This window comes from Podarcis gaigeae (genome assembly GCF_964106915.1).
Source record: "Podarcis gaigeae genome assembly, chromosome: 2".
NCBI classification, from domain to species: Eukaryota; Metazoa; Chordata; class Lepidosauria; order Squamata; family Lacertidae; genus Podarcis; species Podarcis gaigeae.
Window position 1 is genome coordinate 36,487,215 of NC_139679.1, and position 24,807 is coordinate 36,512,021.

The following is a 24,807-nucleotide window of genomic DNA, read 5'->3' on the forward strand; positions in this document are numbered from 1 at the left end:
AATAGGATAGAAAATGAAACTGAACTGATTGTGGTAGCTATGTTTTTAGTGTTTTCTTCTGTAATCCAACTTTTAAAGAAATGGCTTTGGTTACATTTATTTATCTCAGTGCCTTAGATAAGTCAGCAGCTTCTATATTTCAGTTTTTTATGGTAAGTTGTTTTGGAAGTTGAATGGAATCTGTTCCGGAAGTCCGTTCGACTTCCAAAACGTTCGGAAACCAAAGCGTGGCTTCTGACTAGCTGCAGGAAGCTCCTGCAGCCAATCGGAGGTTGCGGAAGCCCTGCCGGACGTTCAGGTTCCAAAGAACGTTCGCAAACTGGAACACTGACTTCTGGCTTTGCAGCATTTGGGAGCCAAAATGTCCAAGTACCAAGGCATTTGGGGAACCAAGGTATGACTGTATAGCCAGGAAGGTGGCATACATAAAGTGTGCTGTGCATCAGGGGAATAACAGAGTTCTGACAAGGGTGATTATACTTAAGGGTTTGCTTCCCCACACAGTCATTTAGCTGGGGCGAAACTAAACTTTATTTCGCCTGGGTCAAAGACCCAGTTTGCCACCCCATGCGCATTTGCGCGCGTACACACACAGATTGGGAGCCTCGATGGTGCCTCTCCGGAGGCTTCACCTGGGGCAAAAAAACCTGGCTAGCCACCCCCCCCCCCCCGCTACAGCTCTGTCTTAAATTGGGTCCAATTGGCACACTTTCTTGTTCTCCATCAACTCCCATTTTCTCCTTGTGGCCTCTCCTTTTGAGTTATAGCAGATCCATCCAATACCAGTGTGGTGTGTTCAGGTCCAATGCCACTGTGGTAACAGCAAGAGGAGTGTTAAAATTTCTATAGAAACACCGAAGTTCAAAAAGCTTGTGTTCTGCTTCCCCTGCCCCCTCTACTCACACACATGCATCTTTGGATTCAAGCCATAGTGAGTTCAGGCTGCAGGAGAGGGGCTTTTTGCTGGTGACATCCAAGCTTTGGAACACCCTCCTGAAGTAAGTCTGGTGCTAACACAATCCTCATCCAAGGGAGACTATTAAACTCCTGAATCCCTGCGTTGAGGCTGTTTTGAACAACTGAGGGGGAGCAAGATGAACCTTAATTCGGATAAGACAGAGGTCCTGTGGAAGGAAAAGCATACGCTTTTGTATGGAGGTTTGAAACTGATTCTAGAAGGGGTTGCACTTCATCTGAATGATCAAGTTCACATTTTGTGAATACTTCTAGAATCCATGCTAAATGGGGATGATGAGGTGGCAGCTGTGGCCAGGGGTGCTTTTTCCAGTTTGGGCTGGTTTGTTAGCTGAAACTCTACTTGGAGAGAATGGATGTTGCCTCAGTTATCTATGCACAAGTGAGTATCTAGGCTGGACAACTGCAATGTACACGAGGCTGCTTTTAAAAGTGGTTATCTGGAACAAATAAATGTTGGTTGGGGCTGGGTGGTTAAAGCGCTTTACACCTACATTATACCAGCTGCACTGTCCCAATGTGTTTCTGAACCCAAATTAAAGTGCTGGTGGTAATCTTAAAATCCCTAATCAGTTTGGGACTGGGTTACCTACAGGACTGTGCATGGGATGGAACCTCTGAATCTACCTTGTGGGCTCTGCTCAGGCCAGTTTCTTTCTTTTTACAGATACCTGAAGGAATTCCGCACAGAGCAGTGCCCACTCTTTGTGCAGCACAAGTGTACTCAGCATAGGCCCTATACATGCTTCCACTGGCACTTTGTCAACCAGCGTCGCCGCCGGTCTATCCGCCGTCGGGATGGCACCTTTAACTACAGTCCTGACATTTACTGCACCAAATACGATGAGACCACAGGGATCTGTCCAGAAGGAGATGAGTAAGTTACTCAAGGCTGCATCTAACTTGACCAGATGGAGGTTCCAGCCTGCACTTTCAGAGAGGAGAGAATTCAGCAAACCAGCTTTTTAAAAATCATGCAGAAGAACCCATGAAGAAATGTGGAAACGCTGCAGTAGAAACTTGAACAAAAAATTAATTACGATTGCACCACACCTATATATACCCCCCCCCCCAATGAAGGCTGTAATTCAAATGTTTTTTTGCTCTGGAATAATTCTAGAGAAATTGGTGAGGTTTATTTTAAAATTAATGGCCTGAGGATCGTTTCCTCGTTTTATATCCTTATTTTACAAAGGATACAAATGGGAAAAAGTGCTGGATTTGACAACCGTGAGGACTAAAAAGAATTTCTTGTTGGGCAGCATGTTTCAGCCTTTGAGTTTCTACGAGCTCTCTTTTCCCCCCTCCCCTGTAGGTGTCCATTCCTGCATAGAACTACTGGTGACACAGAACGTAGATATCACCTGCGCTACTACAAAACTGGAATCTGCATCCATGAGACTGACTCGAAAGGAAACTGCACCAAGAACGGTCTCCACTGTGCTTTTGCTCATGGGCCCCATGACCTCCGCTCTCCAGTTTATGATATCAGGTTAGTAGACGATGAAGTTCCTTGTCTGCAGAAGTATTATTGCTAAGCCAAAATGGAACAGATCAGAGTACAAAATGCTGCTGAATGTGTAGTGTTTAGCATCAGAAGTATGATGGTGTTCTGTTTTCTCTCTTCCTCCACCCCTGCCCCCCCCCCGCACAAAAGAATGTGTTATATACAATCCTTTAAGGCCGTTTCCTGTGACTTTTTATGCATCACAAGGTGACTTGGGCAAGTATCTTGGTGCCAGGAGCCCCATTATTATGAATGGGTTTAATATAAGACAGACTATTACTAAGCCTCAACCATTGCACTCACTAGACATAAGATAGCAAGGTGGCTAGGAAGAGGTTAAATCTGCCACCCTCCAACTATGCCCCCCCCCGGGCATATCTCCACCACCAGATGACTGTCAAAAATCACCTATCAGTTTAAAGAAAGGGATGGTATGACTTTAATTTCTTAGAACAAGATTTTTATAGACACAAGCAGCCTAAGTGTTTGTAAGATTGGGTGAAACTGGACATTGGCAGCAAACACTGGTCTAGGAATTCTAGTCACCCCCATACATCTGTGAAACAGAGGGAGAGGACATGATTCGCAGGGAAGATGCTATGGTATGGGAATATGCTCTGAGAAAAAACCTTTTTTTCTATCCACATTTCACCATAGTCTACAACCACTTTATCTGTTTTGTCCCACAATGCAGCAGATGCATATCTGAGTCCCATGACTAGAGAGGGAGTTGCAGTGGGAAAGTGGCAGCAGGGGAAGGATTAATTACCCTTCCCCTGCCTGCTGCTTCTTCCCTGCAGATCACACCCTCCCCCAGCTGATGTGTAGTTGTGTGTTACTGACTGGGGTTCCCAGCCCTGAGTCTGCAACCAAGTGTCTCTTTCAGCCCTTAGAGGTAAATATCATTTCATTAAGTATATGGGAGAGCATGTTTAAAGAGATGTTAACATTAGACCTAAGGTATTCTTTCCAATAGTTCTGTAAGATGAAAATACTTAAGTTTAGGAAATAGACATTGTATTTGTTCTATTTATGTTATGGCTATTGAAAGGGAATATGTGAAGCATGCTAGGAGTTTACTTGAGTTTGTTTTGGGAGGTGGGGAGGATGAATTATGCTATATTAACTTGCTGGAGGCACACCAGTTGAGATTCAACCAGGATCTTATTTTACCTTCTTCATGAAGCACCATGCCCCTGCGTGCAAATAAGTGTGTGTGTTGTATAGGGGATTAATAGAACAACAGTGGAAAATGGGGTGCAATATGTCTTGTAGGAGTTTTCTCCAAAATAGCAGGAGGACAGAGTGCTCATACAAATCCTGAATCTCTAAAAGTGGGCTTAGCAAAAAAAGAAATAAAGAATAAATGTATGGGAATTCCTGCATTGTGGCAACTCCTATCTGGTAGACACACATCTCTTTCTCTGAATCTTCTCTGCCTGCCTATTGTTCATTTAACTCTGTTCCCTAAGGGAGCTTCAGGCCATGGAAGCTTTGCAGAATGGTCAGACTACATCAGAGGGTGGCATAGAGGGTCAGTCTGCAGTTGCCGCTAGCCATGCTATGATAGAGAAAATACTCAGTGAAGAGCCAAGGTGGCAAGGTGAGTTCCTTAGGGTCTTACATAGGGCTGTCCATTGTTCTTGGACTGCCCGCTCCTCCTATCACAAGGTTCTTCATGTAGGAAGCAATATGCTTGTCACCGTGAATTAACCAGCCACACCTGTCTTCACAGACACAACATATGTTTTGGGAAACTACAAAACAGAACAATGTAAGAAGCCCCCACGTCTCTGTCGCCAGGGCTATGCCTGCCCTTACTACCATAATAGCAAAGATAGAAGAAGGAGCCCCAGGAAACACAAATACAGGTACAGTGCCTCAAGATCTGGTGTTTTGGAAGGGACCAGTAGTTTTGAGTTTTCTTCAAACCTATTGAACCCATTTATGTGATTACTTCCTTTGTTAAGACATGGATTGTAGTAAAACAAATGGTTCTGTTTATTACAAGTGGGTCCCAATCAAATACTACTGTGTGTTCTAGGTTGCAGTTCTCAAGTCCAGGGGTGAGAACCGCAGGTGCAAGCACCAAATGTGACCCTCCAGGCCTCTCTGTCCCAACCCTCAGGACTCTCCCTGTTACCCTATCTCAGGCACCCCTCAATGGCCCTGCTTTGCACCTTCCTCGAGTGCTTTTGCCTTGCTGGAATGTGTCCTAGAGCTGTGATAATGCCTCCTACTTGCATAGATTGAGAAATGCATGTAGGTTTATAGCCATCTCTGACTTTTGCATGGCTGGAATATAGCCTACTGCACAAAGGTAAGTCACATCCATTGAACTACCCACTTTTTGCTTCTGCCTACACAACTAGCATGAAAACCTCAGAAAGTTGCCCAGGAGGAAATGCAGCTGGAAAAGACTGGAAAAGGTTCTCCACCCCTGCATTAGTCCAGTTGAAAGCAATACATTTTCTTCAAAGTTACGCTCTAAGGATTAGTTCCGATATTGTTTTTGAGAGGAATAAGGGCTGCTGGGTTGTGTGTATACTTCTGGCAACTGTTAATACTGAAAGTGATCCTAATTTTTATATTTAAGAAAATGTTTTGGGGCAGTTTCTTAATACTGGTTACTTGTTTTTATGCAACCTCTGAGTGTTCAGAATGGGTGGTGGTGAGAGCACCCTTAATTTTTGTAGCTGGGGTAAGCTATTTTGCTATTTCTCACTGTTCAAGCATCTAGATACTAAAAATGTGGGTTATAAGCAATATAATATAATATATAATATGGGTGATGAGAACACTTTTTAATCTTCTAGCTTAGAAAGTTTTGCTCTTTTATTTTTCTCTGTTGTGATTTTCTTGTCTTACATCATTTTGTTTGATTAATTTATCGCCTTTTATCATACTTCATTTTTTGTTGTATTAATATGCCATTCACCACTTTGGAGCAATTTACTGTTGTTGTTAATAATATTAGTAGTAGTGCTTAAAGGTAGTACTTGTTGAGACGATATAACTTCAAAAACTGGTGCCGGAATTCTATTGCTGTTCTCTTCCTTCCTTTTTCCTTATATATCATGTCTATTAGACTCTGTATCTTTTGCTTTATAGCAACATAGAATTTGCTTTATAGCAACATAGTGCTAGCACAGTTTTCAGAGTGGGAATCTCTAGTTTTAAAGTCCTTCCTTGTGAAAATTGTGTTACACATTGAGACTTAATACTTCAGATAGAAAGGCCATGTGTAAAGGTATCTCTCTGAGATCACAGGTTTCCATGAAACTCCCACACTTCATGTTCAAACTGTATTTCAAGGTTTGCTCAGTTTGTTACCTTGTCTCCTGCTGTTGTGTGCTTTCCTCTTCTGTGGGGGCCGAAGAAGACGACAGTCTTAAAACCCACCAGCTTCTGTCCTAATTCAATGTGACTTGAAATCATATGTATTTAGCTCTGCATAATGAAGTAAAACCTTTCACTGCCTTGGGAAAAGCTACATTGCAGGTAGCTAAGGTATTCAACGTGCAGAAGTAAGTGGCAGGGATATCTGGAAGCAGTAGACTGGGCATCCCTGTTTAGGACAATGAGATAAGTTTATTTGATGGTACCGAGTTGGAATTGAGTTACTTATTCTATACCATTGCTGCCTTCTTTATGCAGGTCATCCCCATGCCCCAGTGTGAAACATGGAGATGAGTGGGGAGATCCCAGTAAGTGTGACAATGGAGATGCATGCCAGTACTGTCACACCCGCACAGAACAACAATTCCATCCAGAGGTACAGTGAGCAACCCTTCCTGTTGGCTGCCTGGCTAGATAAATGGAGGGGCTCCAGGGTTTATATGTGCTGATAAACAGTAACACTTCTAATAAAAAGTACAATAAGAACACTGGAAGAGAAAGAATCCAAGGGGTCCTGAGGAGCTGAAATTGCTTGAGATCTTGGATTCTTCACCCATAAGTGCTCCTATTGCCATCTAGACATGCTGGGAAGAATGTTTCCTTGGACATTGAGAGTACAGCTGGCAGGGGCTGCAGGAACCAAGGTGAGGGGCCGAATGGGGCTTGATGGTTGGATGTAGGAGAGTGAGAAAATATGGAGTGGAAGCCTAGAAGACACAAGAGGCTGAGGGAGGTGCATGAGATCTAAGTAGTACCCTGAAGGGTTAGGCTGACTCCTTGTCTTGTTTTTCTGAATTTGAGACATAATTCGTCCAAAATGCGAAAAAAGAATTTTTACTGTCTTATAAGGTATTCAGAGCAAAGTCAGAACAGTGATGGGGAACTAAATGTCATGAAGGCTTTCAAAGTTGGAACAGAAGGTGTGATGAATTTGGGAACTGACACCTGTGCATACAAGGACAGCAGAGTTAGTCTTAGTGTACACAACCCTTATCATAAGAAGACCATGTGTTTTCTAACAACATTTGATGTTACTGTTGGGACATGGCTGCCCTGTCTATCAGCAGGATCCTTTCAAATTCTAGTTAAACATAGTTGAAGTAGTTCAACTATGATTCCTTTCCTCTTTCCCCAAAGACTGCTGTTCTGGCAGCATTGGGTGGTAGGGGCTTTGGGAGTGATTCCCATGGATCCATATACACATGGAAACACTTCTCCTGAATGGATACTATACACTTCTTTTGCTCAAATGTTTTCATGTGGTCCAGTTCTGGATCCTTAGATAGAGCCAGTGTATGCACAGGACCATCATTCAGTAAGTTCCAAGAGTCATTAAAGCTGCCGTCCTATACACACTTATATGGGAGTAAATCCACCCAAACTTTTGAGTAGACGTGCAAAATATTGTGACGAAGTTCTAATCAACTGTATTAATTATCAATGGTAATAATGCTAAAAGTAATTCTGTGAATGTCAAATATAATTTGGGATCAGAGTTATATGTAAAGCATAACTGAGGCACATCAAACTCAGTTGCATTTCTTGGTATAGTTCTATTTATTTATTTATTTTTTAAAATCATTATAGATAACTATGTGTGCTCACTTGCATCACATTTTGTGCTTTCCCCCCCAGATCTACAAATCAACAAAATGTAATGACATGCAACAGTCTGGCAGCTGCCCCCGAGGACCCTTCTGTGCCTTTGCACATGTAGAACGTAGGTGGTCTTATCTTTATCTAGCAATAAAGTATAAGCTGTGAGAGAAGTGTCATCCTGGGTTCAAAGTGGGACTTCATTTGCTGGATCAAGCAAAATTCAAAACAAATTACCCCCCTCCCCTCAGCAAGTCATGGGAAAGAATTCAAAAATAAATATTCCAGTGGATTTTATTTTGTGTGTTGTATCTTTTACTTTGGAAAAGACGCTTTAGCCACCAGATGGTGTGCGCTCTAATTGCATTTCCTCAAAATTAAGTGACACCCAGTGGCCACTCAAGGTATTGTACAGTTTTAAGTTTTGCTGTGGGCATTTTGGGCTGCTGGTTTGTAATTTGCCTGCCTGAGGCTGTGAACACACAATTTCTATCTGTGGAGCAAAGGAAAGAACTCATCTGTTGTAGTATTTGACCTGATCCTTTCATGAAGGAGTTTTCTGCTTTTGAGATTTCTTTTTAAGAAGCCAGATCAATGTGGCACAGATCACTTGGTTGGAGTCTTAGAAATGATGGGCAAGAATTTTTGGACACTTGATCAAGACATATTTCATAGAGGGAGGAGCAGTGATAGGATTTTCCTCTTCAGCAAGGCACTGGTGAGTATGGATGGGGGGATCTGTGACTCCCCAGGTGCTGTTGGACTTCAACTCCCAGCCTGGTCAGTGGTTGTGAATGATGGGAGTTGTTATTCAACCACGTCTAGTGGGGCACAGATTCACCACCCCTGCTGTAGCTCAACACTGGCATTAAAAGTGAAATAAGCAGTGTCTTGCCCTAACCTGAAATATGTAAGAAGAAAGCTGAAATGGTTTTTGAACTACCCACCCTCTGCAAATCACTTTGGAGGAATGAAGGTGAAGCCACCTCCACAAATCCAGTCTGAATCGGTGAAGGTCCTCTCCATTCAACCCTAACCCTAACCCTAACCCCACTCAGATCTTGTCTGCTGAGCTGAAGACTGGATCTACTTCATATTCTTTCCCTTCCAGGTGCCCCAGACATTTCAGGGTGGGCTTGCCATGCAGATTCAGAACAACTGTTAACAGCTCTTGTTTCTCCATACATAACATATTCTGCCATATGAATTGTCTATTTTGCTCTATTGGGAACATGGGATCTTTCCGTACGTAAAAAAAATCAATTCTAGTGTTCTGAAATCAAATCAGTATACTAAGGTCTTTCTGTCTGCATTCCAAAACAGAGGGATAACAACTGGGAAAGGGCTATTGCCTTTAGGCATCACATCATGGGCGTACCCAGGATTTATTTCAGGGAGGCAGACTTTATGTTGCGGGGGGGGGGGGGCAAAACCAAGTTATCTGCAACACAATTGTTTTTATTTACTTATTTACTTACTTTGGGTGGGACAGCTGCCCCCCCCCCGGCTCCCTGGCTACAGCCATGCCTCACACCTGGGCTTTCCAGAAGTATATGGTTGGACATAGTTGGAAATAGAATGCTGGACTGTGCAGACAGTTGGTCTGATCCAAGAGGGTTGTTGTTATAGTATTACGTTCTTCAGGCTATGATTCTAAGCAAGCATACGAGAGAAAACATCATTGAAATTGTAAGCTTGCTTACCTAGTAAATATGCTTAGAATTGGAGTGTCAGTCATCACCGTCAAGGTATTCTTAGCCATCATTGAACATGAGAGATGGAAACCCTGATTCAGTAGGTCTTTTGAATGAATAGTTACATCTGTCATTGCTTTAAGAGTGTAATTTATAATTTTAGGAAAAGCTAAGACACTCAAGGCAACAAACCAAACATTTATCAACTTTGTCTTATGAAAACTTTGTTATTTCTGTGCTGGTATGAGGATAGCTGCAAATAGATACGGATCTATGGAACCTCTGCACTTAGGAGAGCCATAAGATCCATTTTCATTTTTCTGCATACATTGTGTCATGTTTTTGTTTTGCATTTCTTACAGAACCTCCACTTAATGAAGAGTTACAATCAACATCCTCTGTTTCCAGTCCTACACAAACAGGCCCTGTAATGTATATGCCCTCGGCAGCAGGCGATTCTGTTCCCGTTAGCCCTTCTAGTCCACAAGCCCCAGACCTTAGCAATGTACGTAGAAATTTTGAAAGTTCTTCACTTTGTAGGTTTTTACTGCAGACTTCTCTAAATATGAATGCCTTCTAGAAGAAGAAGCTGCCCCCTCGGACTCAATTACATTGCGTTAAGGAAATGGTGCCTATATTTCCCCCATAAAATTTACTTTGAATTTGTGGGGGTTGGCAGAGCACTGGGATGCAAAACAGGTTTCCATCTGTGAGCTGAGATTTTGAAGGAACATAGTGGCATGGGTTTAAATCACAACTGCCACTTTCAAACTGGATTAGACAAGCTGAGCTGCTTTAAATTTACTTGGAAGTCATTTTCAAGCTGCCATATGGAGCAGCCCAAGGCTTTTCTGTGAAATTTAATACTGTTGTAATGCTCCCTGCTTAGAATTTGTCCCATTTGGGAAGTACTCTTTCTTCATCTGAAAACGACTGCTTCTAGAACACCTATTCAAATCATTAAAATGTTTGCATGGTTTTGCTTTTCTCGTCTTGAATAAAGTGCTCCAAGCATAAAAGGGAAAGTTCAGTCTCTTGTTGTGGGTGCTGAGCTCTCTTGTATAGGTCTCATCTGAATTGCTTACCTTGTGAATAGTGGCAGCTGCTCCTAACTAAATGTTTGGGAATACAGCCTTGGAGCTTGTGTACTATGATATGTTTGAAGAATTTAACCTGGGGTAGTTGCCCTCTGTTTTCATGTTAAGCTAAAATTAAGCTGTAGTTATCCCTTGGGAGAGTCTTGCATATTTCTAGTGAATCATATCAAGTCACTGTTTAGAAGTAGACATCCTGCTGTCTAGTGGCAAGCTCACACTCTCACCTTTTGGCGAGCAAATTGTAATGTCCCCTTCCAAGTCCACCTGCTTTTGTCATGCTGAAGCACCCTTTGCCTGTTGTTACTTCAGCCTGCTCAGCTGTGTATGTAGGCTGCAAGCCGAGTGAATGATGTTTTAATTATGCCTATTACGTATGACTGATTAAAGCTAAATAAATTGCTCATCCCACATATTCTGTGTTCTGTCTTTGTCTTTGGCTGTAGGTATGGAATAAACCAGGAACTCTGCCAACCAGCCCCACTTCTACTACAGTAAGTATCCACTCTAACTGGGGAGAGAGAGCATTACACAACCTGCGCTGGTTGAATGAAAATTGTTATTGTAAGAGGCTCCCAACAGTCCCCTCTTCCTTAATTCAAACCTCATCTGTTTTACATTTCGAAACAGTTACTATGTTTGCCACAGTCCTGTATGTTTGCAGATCAGTAGCTCCCAGCCAACATGGCGTGTTATACCTCCACTGTTGGGAGGCAGTATGCCTCCGGATACCAGTTGCTGGGAATTGCAGATAGGCAGAGTACTGTTGTGCTCATATCTTGCTTGCAGGCTTCCCACGGGCATCTGGTTGTCCACTGTTGAGAGCAGGATGTTGTGCCAAATGGACCATTGACCTGATCCAGCAGGCTCTTCCAATGTCCTTCCATCATGTGCCGTTGGGCACATAAATTAGATTCCCTAAAAGTTTCTAGTCCTTATGGTTATGAATATCCACATAAACATCTCCTATAAACTCTTAAGTACAGAATTCCTGACAAAGCACTCAGCCATTAAACATTTTGTCCTGAAGATACTCTCCTTTTCTTTTGTCCATGGTTCTTTAGCAAAGCAACCTTGAATGACTGCATATGTAAAAAACAAAGCCGAGTGGCTTCTGATAATTTGGAAGTTCTCTCTCCCAGTTGTGCATAAATACTAAAGAACTCTCATTTTTCTCATTGCTGTGATGGGTCCAATAACCATAGTTATTTATGACAGGGAAGGATGGGAAGTCCCCAATAAGAGTGATGCAATCAAACATTTTTTTAAAAAGTTTTTAGTTGCTTTCAATTCTGTACTTGTAAGCTGCCTTAAGCATTTTTCTACAGAAAAGTAGGGTGTAAATATTTTAATAAATGAAAACATTAAGTTAATTAAAAATATTTATCAATTTAGGTCAAGGAAGAATGGAACACGTGGTTCATACGGGGCTGTAAATATGTAGGAAAACTGATACAAAGAATTTGGGTTATGGGAATAAGAGTAAGAAGGTGTGCTGAGTGAAAATATTCAGCACTATGATCACTATAAACCACTTCCCAACCACCTCTGTTTTCTAAAGCACAGACTGACGTCACATTTTAAATACTTTTTTTCTTTTAATCTTGAAGCATAGAATTGTAAGATTCTGAAGAAGCAACAAGGTTTTGCACTAGAAATATGTATTCTGCTATGGGATTATGTTGGCTGTGCTGGTTTCTAAATGTCACTTGAGAGAGCATGAAGAACTTGTGAGCTGAATGAGAAGAATATGAGATTGTCTCTGGGATCAAGATACGGTTGTCCATTTCTGAGATGCGAAAGCATGAAAACTTGTGATTTATGTTCCCAGTTGACCTAGCTGAATCTAACAACTTGGTTATCTGGAGGTTTTTCCATCGAAGGCCATCTGCAGTAGTGCAAGACAGAACGTTACAATCCTAGGAATCTGTAACTGCACACTATATGAGTTCCTCTCACGTTGTGACCTGTGCTGTTTTTTCTTCCTTCTTCCATTAGATTCTCTGTAGGAATAGCAGTCTTGGAAGCCCATCTAATATATGTGGGTCTCCTCCTGGTGCCATTGGAAAACCCCATAGTTTGGAAAGCATTGGCTTCCCCACAGATTCAGTAACTGCAGCCAGCAGCTACAAGAAGGCACCAGGATTTGAGCGGGAAGACTTGGTTGGAGCAGAGTACCTAAAGAATTTCAAATGCCAGGTAGGTGGGGGGAATACAGGGAAAGGGGACCTAAGGGTTTCATATTGGCTTCGAAGCCAACTGCCCAAACCACTGCAATATGTTGGTGAAACATCTTGGTACTTCCCTAAGCGACGAAATTGGCGCTAGACAAGCACGGCACAAGGGCTCCTGGTATTGTGATACATAATCAAGTAATCCAAAGAAAGAATCTGAAGCAAACAGATTTTTTACATACCACAAAATCAGCCACCTGGAACTTTCTATTGGGCTAGTCTAGAGACACATTTCTCGAAACATTTTTTTTCCAGGCAAGGACCCGAGTAAGAGTTCCTTGGCATAAAGAAAATCCTTGCTATCTGTGTTATTGCACTTATCACGGTTAATTTTTAGCCTAAAGGGATTATTTTTCTTCCTGAAAAAATATCTGAAGAAGTGTACATGCACACGAAAGCTTATACCCAGAACAAACTTAGTTGGTCTCTAAAGTGCTACTGGACTATTTTTTTATTTATTTCGACTGCGTCAGACCAACTACCTGAATTCCTGAAAAAAGGCATTTAGAATGCAACTGCAATGATACTTAAAATGGACATATCTGAATATTTTCATGAAGAAATAAACTCATGCTTGCAGAGAAGCCACTGGGAATTTAACAGCAACAACAAACTTTATTACAGTCGCAGACCAGCATAACTGGGACATTTATTCTGGAGTATTTATGGAGTAGGATTTTTCTTACCAACTTTTCCTTAAATGTCCATTTTTTTCCTTACTAGGCATAGACTAAGAAAACATTCCACACTTTCTTTTCATTGTTAATCTCACCACATGAGTACAGAAAGATCACAGTGGAGTACAAAGATTACAGGGCAATCATATGCATGTTTAAAACTTGGAAAGTTTATTTCATTTATTTCAATTGGATTTACATCCAAGTTATCAGTACCATATGTGCTGCACTACCACCACCATTTATTGTCTAATTCTTTTTTTCCATGTCTAATGGGCTCTGAACTTTCTGGGAGCAGCCAAATAGAGAAAATTTTGTTAGAATCCCATAGCCCTCTCAAATGCTTGAAGTCAGCAATTTCACATTTGTATACTCCCCCTCCACTCGTCTTTCTTTTTGTTCTGTTTACTGCAGCAAGCAAAGATTAAATCCCATTCCTTGGAACACAGAACCCAAGAACAGCCTCTGTTACAACCAAAACAGGTATGTTACCCCAAATTGGCCCTAGACTATTCCTGTGTGTTTATACCATCTCATCCATGGCTTCCAAGCCTACTTGTGGATGCTGGATGAAGCATGGGTGGGTGGTGGTATTTTCCTAAGATTTTTTTTTTTTTAATAGCCCCTAACAAATTTATGTTCAGGTATGTGCAAATGCTGAGGCTGTGTATATAGAGGAGCATCCAAATTAGAAATCTAAATATGAATTGGGATGCAGAGATAATTAAAGGGTTTAGTACAGCTTACTGAACCTTATTCTGATAAAATTGTACACAATTATGATTATATGATGCCACTGATAATGTATGAGAAGTGTTATGAAAGAATCAAAGTTGTCCTTCATAATTGCAGCATACATTTGTTTTGGCACTTTGTTGTGTATTAACACTACTGTGAACTGCCTTGAATGTATATTGATATAGAAGTCTGTGGTATAAATTATATATATATGTAGAGAGAGAGAGAGACTTCTCTTTCCCAAGGGAAATGAGGAAGAGAGCCTGTTATGTGCTGTTCAAGGCTCAGATTCTACTCTGAGTCTTGAAAAGTAGATAGAGCTGGAAGAGAAAGCAGGAAAGGGTGCCATTCTTTCAACTTCCTCCTTCAGAACTATTTCCTTTTTTTAGGAGGGGGGCAGCAAAAGTTACCACCCTCTCCACCTCATGATGGAAGGGTAAGTGGGAGAGGAGGCTTTATGGGCACCAGGGAAAGTGCCCATAAGCACCATGTTGGCATCCCCAGACACTTTTTAAATTGCATGCTGAGAATGAATTATCCAGTGTTTAAATATATGTCTCCCTCTTTCAGGATATATTGGGGATTCTTCCTGTTGGCAGCCCATGCTCATACACTTTTTAAATTGCATGCTGAGAATGAATTATCCAGTGTTTAAATATATGTCTCCCTCTTTCAGGATATATTGGGGATTCTTCCTGTTGGCAGCCCACTGACATCTAGCATCTCTTCTAGTATCACTTCTAGTTTGGCAGCAACACCGCCAAGTCCAGCAGGCACAAGCAGTGTCCCTGGCATGAATGCAAATGCCCTTCCATTCTACCCAACCAGTGACACAGTGGAGTCTGTGATAGGTAATACTGCCTATACTCATGGGGGCCAGCTCCGAAAGGGAATATAATCAGCCTGGGAAATAGGAGCATGTTTTAGATCTAGATACCTGGGGAGTTTTGCAGAATCCCATCTTTCTTTTAGAGGCGGCTAATATGACATACACAGTCTTCCATGCATCATAATTTCAGCTCTGAATTATATAAAAATGTGTCAATATGGTGAATTGGATATTATGATTGCTCTGAATTTTTTGTGTAGTGAAATTGATGTCTTGTTTGCTATCCTTCATCTTACTCTATGCTTGCTAAATTTACAGATCACAAATTTGGCCCAAAGTGCTACTGTATTGGGCCAGTCCAGGACTCTATTTAATTCATGTGACAGGTGTAATTTGTGGTTGAGCAACTGTTTTCATAAATTTTACAAAGATGAAACTCTGATCTGTATACATCAAGCAGAAGTCCATAGCCAGCCTGTGCCTTAGGTGAAGATTTAAAAGGACCTTGTTTATACTTCCCTACAAGGGGGTGTGGTATGTCACTGTGTTTTAATCTCTTGATTTCCCAAGGAGATTAATAGCACATATTGTGCAGAGCAGGCATTTCCCCTTTTATTTTCTCCTCAGGCACAACATCAGGCACTCCTTTATTTACTATTTTTTATTATTTCTAAACGGAGGATATATAGTGTTGCTTCATGTTGGCCTCTCATTGTCCAGATATCTTATTATGATTGCTAATGGTTTACGTTCTATAACAGTTCTGTGCCACCACCCTCCCAGGAGGAGCACCATTGCTGCTTACTGGGATGGTGCAGGAGCAGCGTGGAGGCAGGATCAGGGCTCGGATTGGCTCTGCCAGTGCACCCTTCCAACCTGAACCTCACTGCTACCCTGCCCATCCCAGAAGGCAACACTGACCTTGCTCCCAAAAGGGCAGCAGAGTGACCCCACCCCAGCTACTTCCGCCTGGAATGATAAAAAACCAAGAGAAAATTCCCTGCTTTGAAATGAAAAGTTTGCAGCAGTGTGGTGGAGGACAGGAAGGGCAACTTCTTTAGCCCCGTACAGGCTCTTGTTACACATTTCAATAGGCATCCTGTGGGGAATTTCAGTCTTTTTTGTGAAAGGCTCAGAAAGCAACCTTTTGGGAAAACGCCAAACCACAATACAGGCTTTGGAGAAAAAGGGGCTGGGGAGCAACCATTTCAATACAGAAAACTGTGATCTATTTTATGGTCCACATTTCCGAAGTAACATGAATAGCATGAATATAACACATGCCATACTATTCTTTGAGAGACAACATTAATGGGGCATATTTGCTGGACATAGTAAATTGGCTAGAAATGACACTTGGGAAGAACCTGTGGAGGCTTGCTTCATCTCATCCCAACTGGCAATGCCCATGCTATGTATCACTGATCCATTGTTGGGACACTGCTGGCTATAGCCTGCTTCCTAGGGTATGCTAATCCATCCCCTTTCCCCGATGCCCCTCACCTGACTGCTGCACTCGACTCCCTTCTTTTCACTGCCATACCTGCACCTCATTCCTACTGCCCATCTCCTCCTCCACTGAATTGCAACCCAAGTCACTGCTCCACTGTGGAATTCCTAAAAGAGGGAAATTCCAATCACCATGCATCATGGATATCCAGCTTACTAGGTGACTGGGATGGGCACCCTTCATTCAAGCTGTCCTTGGATGTATTTCTTCCCAAAGTCAAGCTGTACAGCAGGTGTCACTGGATGATCTGTTTTGCATTGCTGTTTATTTCTGGTGTCAATCTGTGGGAAAGAACCTGATGCTGAAAGCTTTTAGGGCTCAAAAACAATAGAAAGTGATATGAAAAGCTGCCTTGTTTAGACAACTGTTGACTAATGGCAGTATTGTACAGTGGGGAACAGGGCCCTATAGATCCTCCCTGTCCAGAGCAGTGTCATCTCTGCATGTAGGCTCTTTGGGCTTCCCTATCCCTTGAAGTTGTTGGTCCTTTTTGTATTATATAATTGGTGCCTCTGTCTGGCAGAGTCTGCCTTGGATGACCTGGACCTGAACGAATTCGGAGTGGCTGCCCTGGAGAAGACATTTGACAGCAGCTCGGTGCCCCACACGAGTGGCATCATGATAGGTACATGAAAGCAACAAAGCTTTCTTTGATCTTCTGCCAAGCAGGGTTCGCCCCATCAGCTGGCTGAAGCAGCCTAACAAGCTCTCAAAACCAGTCCTAACATTATATGTTGGTTTGCGGCCAATGGGAGACCTTGGAGCAAAAGGGCTCTCATTGACTAGCAGATTGGAAATTTATTCCACTGGTTTCAGATGTCCCAGTTATGTTTATGAAATTGACATGGCTTATTTGACACACTAAACATGTTTATGAAATTATGACATGAACATTTCACGGAGGGGGGCGGGAAGTCATTTTAAAATAATGAGAAACAAATTGGATTGTTTTCACTGTTCTGCTGTCACAGGACCATGGCAAGACATTATCGCCACACATTGACAAACTACCGCATATGTATCTCATCATTTGTATGTGGTCATTTCAAACCAGCGTCCATTTTGTGTGTGTGTCTGGTTGTTCAGGTGAAAATAGTCCTTACAACCTTGGTCCCCTATTGTAAGAATCCCATAATGCATTTACACAGGTTGTTGTTTTTTTGTGAACTAAGCCACATGCAAATTGGTAGGTGCGTGACTCGCTATTTCCGCTCACGCTGTCTGAACTCTGTCTCTGAATGGCATAGCCATCAGCTTAAACCTGATCCTCCATGGTGCCAGATGTTGTATGTTGCAGACCATTGCAGAATGCTCTGCAATGGCCTTCCATCAATACACAATTCTATTTCACCACATCCTGCCCTCAATATTGGTTCAGATTTGAGCAGTAGCACAAATCAGAATGATTTCCCACATACCCAAGTGATCAAGTCTGCTTTCACAAAAACCAAAGAGGTAGAATTCAGCATGAGACAATTCTGCACTGGTATGGTGCCTATGCTTATTCTGGCTAAAACAATTTGGAAGTGGGTGCTGTTTACGGTGCAGACGTCACAGTTCAAGATAGGAGTCAAAATAGGGTCCAAATAATGCTTTTCATAAAACGTAGACACAGTGTTGGTTCCCGTGAAGGAACTGCCCTTTTAATGATGGTTGCAAAGACTGTGCTCCTCAGATTATCAGTAAACTGATTGAGGACTCTAGTTTTGTGGGCAGCACCTTGTATCACAGTCCTCCTGAGTCGACTTAGAATAACACGTTGGTTACTTCTATTGTAACTCTGTCTAGGTTAGAAGGAGGATGGAGAGTTCTATGAAATGTAAGAGTCCCTCCCCAGGCCATCCTAGAAGTACTCTAATTTCTGAATCTAATTTCTGAACAGGTGCTGCTGTGCATTTTCAAGCTTTATAAACATGAGGGGTAAAAAACTGAGTTTTCAAAGAATGAAACCTGAGACTCTTATTATTCTGACAAGATTAGCAAATCCCATGCTACTGCGTTTGATTCCTCTGAGCTCCTCTGTTGTTCAAATTGGGAGGTGATTTTCCCCATTCTCTTTCCTGTAGATCTAGCAGAAATAATTATGGTGTTGAAATTTAATTATCTGATCTTCTCAGACATCTTTTTACTGAAGAGTATAGTTTTTTACAGGTGTATTAAAAATGAAGGTTGTAATTTGCCCCATTGAATTTGTGGCTTCTCCCTTGACTTTGAATATCGAGAAACGGACCCATTTGCTGTTGTTTAACTGATATTAAGAACATAACTTTCATCCCTAATATTGGGGGGGGGGGAATTGAACTTACAGAAATATTTTTGGCAGGATATGTAATGTGATGGGGAAATATATTTCTAACTAGTACAATAGCCCTTGGAAATGTAGTTGCTTAATCCATGTGATATGATGGACACATTTTTTTTGTTCCTGTGAAAAGAGTCTTAAAGATGCCCATTATCACCATCACTGGCCACTTCTTTGTTTTAGAGAAATGAAGCCTCTTGCACTCATAAACAGTGGAGATAGTGCAAAAGCAATTTAGTTTAAACATGCATAATATGAATTAGTGTATTGTCATTGTGGAGAGACAGATGAAAAAAGCTGTCTAAATGTCTCTCTTGACAGTCCCTTAAACTCTTAAATGACCCCCTTGTATGCTGGAGTACAGCTGACACTGTCTACATGTCCTATTTTGTGCATAGTTAACACCCAATAAAGTTGCTACTGTACCTTCCTCGGCCAGAGGAACAGTTCTCATAATGCTCTTTCTGAAGGTAAAGAGGGATGGAAAGTGGAGAAAAACCCCGGACTCCCCCGTCCTTTACTGGTGCAGAGAGTGAAGCAAACACCTGCTGTTCAAATTCCTGTGCTGTGCTTCCACTCATAACTCATGGCTTCTACATTCCCATCCTTTCTGTGTGTTCTTTGTCCAGGTGGGAGTTTGCTGCAAAGTTCTGCTCCTGTAAATATCCCTGGGTCCCTTGGAAGTTCTGCCTCCTTTCACTCTGCCTCTCCTTCTCCACCGGTCAGCTTATCATCGCATTTCCTCCATCAGCCCCAGGGACACTTAAGCCAATCAGAAAACACATTCCTGGGGACATCAGCTTCTCATGGATCATTAGGTAAATGCCCAGTGCGTATGTGAGAGTGTGCATGTGAACATGTACATACCTGTCTATACCATGTAAGTATTTTCCTTTTATCTTAGCTTTCATTTAAATGTCCTCATTTTGTGTTGCCACCTAACATATCTTGTGCCCGATGCCTATCAGATGAGGAAGAATTCACTAAGCCTAAGGACATCCCAGAAAGAATTTTCCCGCACAAAATAACCAAACAACAGATGAGTTAAAATAGTTTGTGATATCTATACAACAAAGAGCAAATGTAGTAAAACACAGTAGGTAAAGTTAAGCAAATTCCAAATGTGTAAGGATGACCCAAGAGTTAAATTCACAGAAGGTAGACTTTCTGCAGCTAAGAGAAGGAGGCAGATAGTCTCAACTGTAGCTCAGTAGATGGATGAGCATCTATTAACCACAGCAGTAGCGTCTCATCAACAGAGTTGCTGCTGTTTACCAGGAGAGGAAAGGGTAGAGGTGAAGTGGTGATGTCAGGGCTGTGTGAACACACCAGCAGGAGCACTGGTTTGGCCCAACCAATTTGTCTGCACAAACCTTATAACCACCTCACTTCTCCAGGCAAACAGCACTGACTCTGCTGCTCAGAGGCTGCTGTGGCTCCATCCCACTGGGCAAGACACTCCTGCGTTATAGAGTATCAACAATCATAGAAAAAGGTTCAAATATGTGATACCATTCGCAATTAGCTTCTGATGCACTTGGAATAGTTGACTTTTTCAGGTTTAGACCTCTTAGTCATACCTGGTGAGTTATAGCTAACAGACATGAGCTCTGAAAATCAGATACTTGCAAGCCTATCAGAAGCTAAATATTTTATCTCTTCCTAAACAGTTTCCAAAAGACTCCTGGGGTTGTATCCAAAACATTTTCACCCACCCCCTTTGCTCCCTAAATCTGTTCTAGGGGTTTCCTCAACCCTCCAGAGTAGATTTAGGGAGCAGAGAGACAGGGGACGTCTCATTGCGTAAGCAGAAATTCTTGCACTGACGGAATGTGTTGGTTGGACGTCAGTTACCCTTGATATTCAAAGTATAGCAAGGGCTCAGTATTCCATGTGTAACAGACCTAACTTGAATGATTCTCCTTTAAATCATTAAAGCTGTTCAGTGATGGGAGTACCTTTGAGTTTGCTCAGAGTTCCTTCCATTACCATTACACAGCCCTACAACCAGATCTCTCACTGCAAAGATTAGTCAGACTGGGTTCCAGGAATACTTTCCATTTGCAAGACAATCCACCCCATACTGTCTGTTTAAAGGAACATTTGGCCTGCTTTAGAACCAGGGGTGGTGTGTTCCTTTTCACCATTTGAGGTGAAACGGGAAGTATCGCTTTGCCCTGCTGCCGCTCTAACCACTACCACCTACTTGCTCCTGCCGCAGCCATGCGCCTTTCACATCTGCCTTTGGCAGAAAAGCTGCGCCACCATTGGCACTGAGTTGGGGCAAGATCATGCTCCGTTCAGTGTTGATTGCATAGAAGCAACAGGGAAGATGGGGTACTTGTGGGCATGCCACCTAGGGGGGCTTCTGCCACCTGAAGCAGCAGCCTCACCTTGACTGGTCCAGCTCTGTTTAGAACAGTTACATCAAATTTTGCCATGGTAGTAGGAAGGCAAGAGCAAAAGCATTCCTTTATTGTTACTTAGAATGTTCCTGGGCTGGATTCTGGCATCAAAATCAGGTTCAGAGGTTAAGCATTGGCTCCAGTTAAGAAGACATGATTATACAAATAAATCTTTACAACCTGGGGGGTAGCTATAGTATCTATAAATGGAAGCACCTCAGAAAATTCAACACTTGGCATTTGCTGTATGTCCTATGGGTGGTACAGCATAGAAGTGTGCTTGTCTCTGGTAAAAAGGTTTAAAGTCTAGGCAGGACACACAGGAGAGAATAAGGTAAATGACAAAGCAGTGTGCAGGAAGTATGTGGGAAGAATTAAGAACTAGGTACTTGTTTTTATGTGTTTAATCACGTCTTGTCTATCATCTGTATAACCACCCGCTTGGTGCATTATATTGCAAGTGGTAAATGTGTACATGTTTTATTTTATTTACCCTGCCCTTCAACTACTATCAAGAGTAGCTTATAAAGAATTAAAATTAAACTAATTTTATAATAAGCGTCTTGTGCATGTGTAGACTCAATTCAGATCATGGCCTAATTGTAAGCCAAACCACGGGCATCTGCATTATTGACGCTCATTAGGCTGGCTACCAGTTGAAAATGTGTTCTCAATAAGCAGTTTTGCTATATATTTTTTATTCCTGTATTAAAATGTATTCCTGCATAAAAACAGCATGCATACATAGAAAACAGTAACACAATAGCAAGCCAGGGTCTTTAAATAAAGCAAAACATATGACATTTTAAGAAGCAGAGTTAGCTTTTATAAGTGACAGAGTATTTTTATTGTTTCTATCATCTTCTGCAGTAGCATGTGCCCTTGACCTGGTTCCTCTGCTGTGACCTAATTTATAACACGGCTATGACTGGAATCAGGATGAGCTCACACTAGCCATGCTGCTTAATAAATCAGTGTGGTGAGCAGTGCCTTAGTTCCACAGGAAAAACTAAACTGTGGTGGGTAATTCAGTGTGAAGAAGAAAGCTTTAATAAAAACACCTAGAATAGTACTGCAGATATTTTTCTACTGCAGCTTATTCTACCGGAGCATATTTTTGTAGGAAATGCACTTTATTTTATCTATTTAACAAAATTTACATGCCATTTGATTGCAGTAAGCCCTCTAAGTGGTTTACAAGAATACATAATTTGTTATGACAGAATAAGAGCAGCAGTAGTGGTGTGTCGGGTGGGGTGGAGCTGCAAGGGCACACTTCTGGCACCAGTGTTGCTGCCTGCGAGGGGCTGGCATAGGTTGAGGCTGTGCAGGCACACCAGCAGGAGCACTCGACTGGCTCCGCTGCCACCGCCACGCAGCCTGACTTCAGCCTTATCCAAAAGGAACAGCTCCACCCCATCACATGGAGCACTTCTGGAGAGCACTCTCTGTTGCTCCACAGACTTTGTGGATCTATTTGCAACCTACCCTTTTGTATGTGTGAGCTCTGGCAGAAAACAGCAGCAGAAGAAACTGTATCCAATTTATTCCCACCTGGTTTGAGATGGTGAGCTATTTTGCATTATTTGGAGCAGAAAAAGCAGGTGTAAGACTCAGCTGGGAACCTCAGCCAATCCCTGCCCCTGGTATTATACAGGTGTTTTTGCAAGCACATGTTCGTTGCACAGTACATTTTTAAGCACTCTCATAAAAATGTGAACTGTGCAGTGAGCTTTATTTCCCTTAGTATTAAGGCAGAGTTTAATAAGGCAATTCTAAAAAAATAAAACAAAATCTGAGGGCCACTTGTTCTGATGTGAAGTGAGCTGGTTCCTCAGATGAACTTCTAAGTAAGATCAGCAAAGGCACAGATTTGGACACTAAAAATGGCTTAGTGCTGGTTTGTACTGAAGAACTTCACGTGGTTAATAGTATTGCAATTGTAGATTCTTATACTAAAGTATTCAAATCACATATGGGTTTGGTTTGTTAAAACAGTTCTAATTCTGATCAAAACAAAATGGTGTAATATTAGAGACAAATCTTTCAAAAGTAGAAGTGTGAATTGCAACAATGTTTGGAATAAGATCTAATTAGATTGATTAATGAAGTCACAAGATTAATGGCTAAGGGCTTTTTAAAAACCATCCACACACAGGTTTTGCTGTTTAACCAGGCCTCTGCGTATACTGGCAGCTGCTAGCATATCTGTTTTAGTTGTGCTGTGGCCAGTGTCTCATGTGGAGACCTTCCCTGTGTGGTGCATCTAAGCCTGTATCTCTCTGCACAGCAGCTATAGGTTAGATGCAGTACAAAGTGCTCAGGAGCACTCTTGGAACCAGCATGCCATGTGTCATATTTTTTAAATGTAGAGAATATTTACCGTGTTGCCATTTCTTCTCTGTAAGCCGGAGTGACAAACAGTAACTCTGCAGGTACATGAATGTCCGTCCCCAGAATCCCCAAATGAATCAATGCCCTGTGAAATATTGAACCATTTCATTCCCTTTCCAAAACAGTGCCGGGCAAGGAAAGGGGTAATCCAGGGATATATGTGACGTAACATTTCCCCCCCTTCCTGTCTGCATGAAACAGGTTTAAACGGGATGAACAGCAGCATATGGGAGCACTTTGCTTCTGGAAGTTTTTCACCCAGTACCTCGCCTGCATTTCTGTCGGGTCCAGGTGCTGCTGAGCTGGCCAGGCTGCGGCAGGAATTGGATGAAGCTAACAGCACAATAAAGCAGTGGGAAGAATCTTGGAAACAAGCCAAACAGGTAGCGTCCGCTGGGAGGGGTGAGTGAGAGTGGTTTGCCAGGATACGAATGGGCAAAAGCATCCACCTAACAGCTGAACAAATAGTTTGAGGGTCCAAAAATAATATACAAAGTCAGATTTGGTGTGTGTTATACTGTAACATAGTTCCTTCACAGCAGACACGGGGGTTTTGTTTGTATTTCTTTTTTAGCTCTTATCAATGGAGAAAGAAACCAATTGACAACTTAGATATGCTGAGGAGTAGGTTGCAAATTGTAATAAGATTTGAAAATGTTCATGCCAAGGTTGCTAGTGTTCCTCTAGGAATATTGGCTTTTTTCCAGTTGTATCTGAACACACCTTTCCAATTGTCCCAATCTTTTTGATTTATGTATCCCCTGAAAATTGATATGCTCCTCACCTTTTTGTAGTAATGCTCTAATTATTTTGAGGTTAGTAGCTGTGCACTGAAAGAATGGTAAGCCCCTCCTTCTGCATTCAAGACGCTTTGTAAATGTTCTCCCTCTGGGGATGTACGTTTCCACCCCGCTCTTGCCAGGTTGGCTAACAAGACTAGGGTGGGTGTGAATATATGCTTTTTGTTAAACTGTTCCCGTAACTAAATTGAGACAGATGGATTGCATTTAGTAAATTGTTCCTGGAGCTGGTGTTAAACGCTGGAGTCAGGCATAGGTTAGCAATAAAACAATAAAACACCCAATGCCAGTGAAGTTAATTCTTTATTCAAAGAAACAAAACAGCTCAGTGATCACAGCAACCCTTCCCAGTGGGTCTTGCCCTAATGAGGCAGTTGTGAGGACTGAAGGTCCCTGCCTTCCCTCTGCTCTCTAAGGCTCCTCCTCCAGTTCCTTCCCCAGCAGCCTAAGGCTCTGCCACCTTGTATCTCATTGCTCTGCCCTCTTCATTTCTCTGTGTGGTCTGGGAGACCAGCAGGGATGGGAGCTGGTTGCAGTAGAAGAGGAAGACTCCCTGGCTTCTGCAGCCTGCCCCTACTCTGCCTCTTGACCCCACTCTGCTTCTGCCTCTGCTGCTGGAGTGTTCTCTGCCACAGCCTCTTCCTGCTCACTAA

General features: G+C 42.2%; 1 protein-coding gene and 1 long non-coding RNA gene across 6 annotated transcripts in view; one reads left to right on the forward strand and one right to left on the reverse strand.

Moving 5' to 3' along the window:
• UNK (unk zinc finger) overlaps positions 1–24,807 on the forward strand; it is a 51,532-nt gene that overhangs the window by 17,572 nt on the left and 9,153 nt on the right. The window contains exons 2-15 of one of the 4 annotated variants that reach the window (XM_083725657.1): positions 1,643–1,852; positions 2,291–2,467; positions 3,955–4,085; positions 4,218–4,353; positions 6,140–6,257; positions 7,517–7,601; positions 9,534–9,676; positions 10,712–10,759; positions 12,264–12,464; positions 13,591–13,659; positions 14,591–14,765; positions 16,777–16,878; positions 19,185–19,373; positions 23,556–23,737. In XM_083725657.1, coding sequence (XP_083581783.1) covers positions 1,643–1,852; positions 2,291–2,467; positions 3,955–4,085; positions 4,218–4,353; positions 6,140–6,257; positions 7,517–7,601; positions 9,534–9,676; positions 10,712–10,759; positions 12,264–12,464; positions 13,591–13,659; positions 14,591–14,765; positions 16,777–16,878; positions 19,185–19,373; positions 23,556–23,737 — 1,966 coding nt within the window. Of the gene's footprint in view, positions 1–1,051; positions 1,159–1,642; positions 1,853–2,290; positions 2,468–3,954; positions 4,086–4,217; positions 4,354–6,139; positions 6,258–7,516; positions 7,602–9,533; positions 9,677–10,711; positions 10,760–12,263; positions 12,465–13,590; positions 13,660–14,590; positions 14,766–16,776; positions 16,879–19,184; positions 19,374–23,555; positions 23,738–24,807 lie in introns of those variants that run through there. The other 3 variants (XM_083725660.1, XM_083725659.1, XM_083725658.1) reach the window with 3 other exon arrangements.
• Positions 508–5,912, reverse strand: LOC310838407. 2 transcript variants are annotated; one of them, XR_014560957.1, is made up of 3 exons: positions 5,816–5,912; positions 904–1,124; positions 508–811 (listed from the first exon to the last, which is right to left on the reverse strand). It is a non-coding gene; the product is annotated as an uncharacterized lncRNA (long non-coding RNA). The 2 variants fall into 2 exon arrangements; XR_014560958.1 differs by lacking the exon at positions 5,816–5,912 and adding an exon at positions 1,557–1,640 and having other exon boundaries at positions 904–1,519.